Here is a 2509-nt window from a genome sequence, read left to right as displayed (position 1 = left end):
TAAAATATAAAAAAATATTTTTATTAAAATTTGTCTTCAATTTATTTAAAATTAAAATTAAATAGTAAAATTTAATTAAAAATCAAATTTTAGTGACAAAATTTAATATAGAATTTAAGTATAGTGATTAATTTACTTTTAGTTCCTAAATACAATGGTAAATACTAATCAAAATGAGGGGGCAAATTTCAATTTCCAAAACAAACATTTTTAAAAAGTGCACATTAAATATTTTATTAAATTATAGGTACCATATGAGAAATTATCCCACTAATGATGTTAAGTTTTATCCCGGAAAATAGCTGCTTGTTGTTCACGAAAATGGATTCCCAAATTTGCGTCTCTATCTCAAACCAAAGCCCCTACTACTACCATTTCCATCGTTCCACTCCAAAGTTCCCTTGTTTCATACCCAAAGCTCTCAGACCCCATTCTCATGAAAACAACAAAAATCTCAAGAAAGTTACCTTGCTATCTCCCCTTTCCCTCACCAAGAGAGCCCTCAATTCCTCAAGCCTCCTCCTTATCTTTTATGGGTTTTTCCCTCACAATTCCAAAGCTTTCTCTGACAAAGATTTGGACCTCGAAAGGTACACAGATTTTGAGCAGGGTTTCACCCTTCTCAGGCCTTCTTCTTGGAACAAGGTACTTACTTATATACCATCATTTATATCAAGATAAAACGTGGAGTTATGAATGAAAAAATGTTTCTATTTTTCCGTCAAACTTGTCTTGTTCTCATTTTCTGAACATGGAGTGTAATTAATAATCAATCTGGGGGATTTAAGGTTGAGAAAGCAGGGGCAACTGTTTTGTTTGAGGAGGCAAACGTGGGAAATAACAATGTTGGGGTAGTTGTGAGCCCAGTTCGTTTAAACAGCCTTGGAGAATTTGGTACTCCCCAATTTGTAGCTGATAAGCTTATACAGGCTGAAAAACGCAAGGTACTTACAATCAGTTCCAAGTCCGTCTAACAGAGGGGACTACTACATTTGTGGAACTTCTAATGTCTTCTTTCTGCATTGTAATGTGATGTATATGCTTCTTCTTTCTATATTTAGATGATAAGTTGAATCAAATATGGTTGTAGTTTTTCTATTTCTTAGTTCAGTTCTGATGTTTAGGGAAATTCAGAAAATGTTGTTTTATACAGTACTCTTCCAATTATAGGAAAGCACAAAGGATGCTGAGGTAATTGGAGTTGCCGAGAGACCTGGTCAAGGAGGCTTACAAGTGTATGAGTTTGAGTACAAAGTGGATAGCACCAGGGGAGGAATGAAGAGGATCCTTTCAGCAGCTTTTGTGGCATCAAAGAAGCTCTACCTTCTTAATATTGCTCATTCAGACAAACCTGAAAGTCCTCTGGATACCCATACAAGAGCCGTATTAGAAGAAATTCTCCACTCTTTTGATGCTTTACCTTCTACATAGCATTCTGAAGAAGTATTATTTTGGCACAATTTCTTGCTTTTGCACATCGGTATTCAAAGACGGGTAATTGCTGCTGACTTGGTTTTTTTAATCCCCAGTTTAAATTGAATAGGAGGATACCACCAGCAGACTGCTGAAAATGAAAACTGACATACAGGGAATTGATTAATTGGTATTATCAACATTTAAAATGACTCCACATCAACTTTATTGGTAATAAACCATTAAATAGATTCAAAGTTGAAAAAGAGGAAGGAAAAAATAAATGAGAGTGAGATTCCTTTGTTTTAAATTGTGTCATATGAAGCTGATGGGTGACTGTTCCGTTTTTTTAGGTCGTAGGTATTTTGTATAAACCATGCATAAGTCAACCCTTCGCATTGAGTTTCCATGACAATAACATGCGGTTCATACAACATATATGAGCGTTCTTTGAATTTCTAGTCTTACAGAACCAAACCATTTTTATGGTTAGGCAAATATGGAATGAGCAAAGATAATCTTGGCTGGGATCTTTAGCTGTGCAGAGTCATTACTTAATATTCCTATCAAGGTGAAGCCAATTGTTTGAGAATCAATGTTTAGCAGTCAATTAAATTTCTTCATGTCTGGATCAATACGGAGACGATGGTGTGCGGATGAAAAACACTACTATATTACATTATTATCGTTTATTAAAATTTCTTTGAGCAAGATATCTTTAGCTCAGAGTTGTTTTCCATTGTCGTATGTATGAATATGTGATTGTATGTTCATACTAAGTATTAATAATATGAATATTGTTTCTATTTATACAGTTGAGCATTTTCCTTTCTATGGCATGCTAGACTAGGATATTTGAATTATCAATTTTTGAAATATATGTCTAATCATGGTTATATATCTTATAAGAAAGATCATGAAGAACATGAAATTGGTGTGGCTTCTAAAATGACTAAGAAATATTTTCCTCAAGTTTTGAAAAAAAAAATTCTAATTTATTAGAACTTATTCATTTTGATATTTGTGTATTGAACGGTGTGTTAACTAAAGGAGGAAAGAGATACTTTGTAATGTTCATTGATAATTATTCTCAATT

At 33.4% G+C, this 2509-nt stretch overlaps 1 protein-coding gene across 4 annotated transcripts; it reads left to right on the top strand.

Moving 5' to 3' along the window:
- Positions 1–297: 297 nt before the first annotated feature.
- Positions 298–2223, top strand: LOC107914439 (psbP domain-containing protein 2, chloroplastic). 4 transcript variants are annotated; one of them, XM_041102120.1, is made up of 4 exons: positions 298–645; positions 789–944; positions 1171–1305; positions 1359–1508. In XM_041102120.1, the coding sequence occupies exons 1-4, from the start codon at positions 322–324 to the stop codon at positions 1410–1412; spliced, it is 669 nt and encodes a 222-aa protein (XP_040958054.1). In that variant the 5' UTR covers positions 298–321; the 3' UTR covers positions 1413–1508. The 4 variants fall into 4 exon arrangements, 2 of the variants coding, with proteins under 2 accessions (XP_040958054.1, XP_016698845.1); XR_001688852.2 differs by adding an exon at positions 1767–2223 and having other exon boundaries at positions 300–645; positions 1171–1494; XR_001688853.2 differs by adding an exon at positions 1907–2223 and having other exon boundaries at positions 301–645; positions 1171–1494.
- Positions 2224–2509: the final 286 nt, after the last annotated feature.

This window comes from Gossypium hirsutum, chromosome D10 (assembly GCF_007990345.1).
Source record: "Gossypium hirsutum isolate 1008001.06 chromosome D10, Gossypium_hirsutum_v2.1, whole genome shotgun sequence".
Taxonomy (NCBI): domain Eukaryota; kingdom Viridiplantae; phylum Streptophyta; class Magnoliopsida; order Malvales; family Malvaceae; genus Gossypium; species Gossypium hirsutum.
Note: the sequence above shows the minus strand (reverse complement) of the source record. Positions and strands in the feature narration are given on the sequence as shown.

What these genes read in the sequence shown, in the direction of transcription:
- LOC107914439 (XM_016843356.2), top strand. Translation starts at nt 322, where the DNA reads ATGGATTCCCAAATTTGCGTCTCTATCTCAAACCAAAGCCCCTACTAC. An exon ending in GGCCTTCTTCTTGGAACAAG is followed by an intron (nt 646 to 788) that starts GTACTTACTTAT and finishes GGGGGATTTAAG; the next exon opens with GTTGAGAAAGCAGGGGCAAC. An exon ending in TACAGGCTGAAAAACGCAAG is followed by an intron (nt 945 to 1,170) that starts GTACTTACAATC and finishes TTCCAATTATAG; the next exon opens with GAAAGCACAAAGGATGCTGA.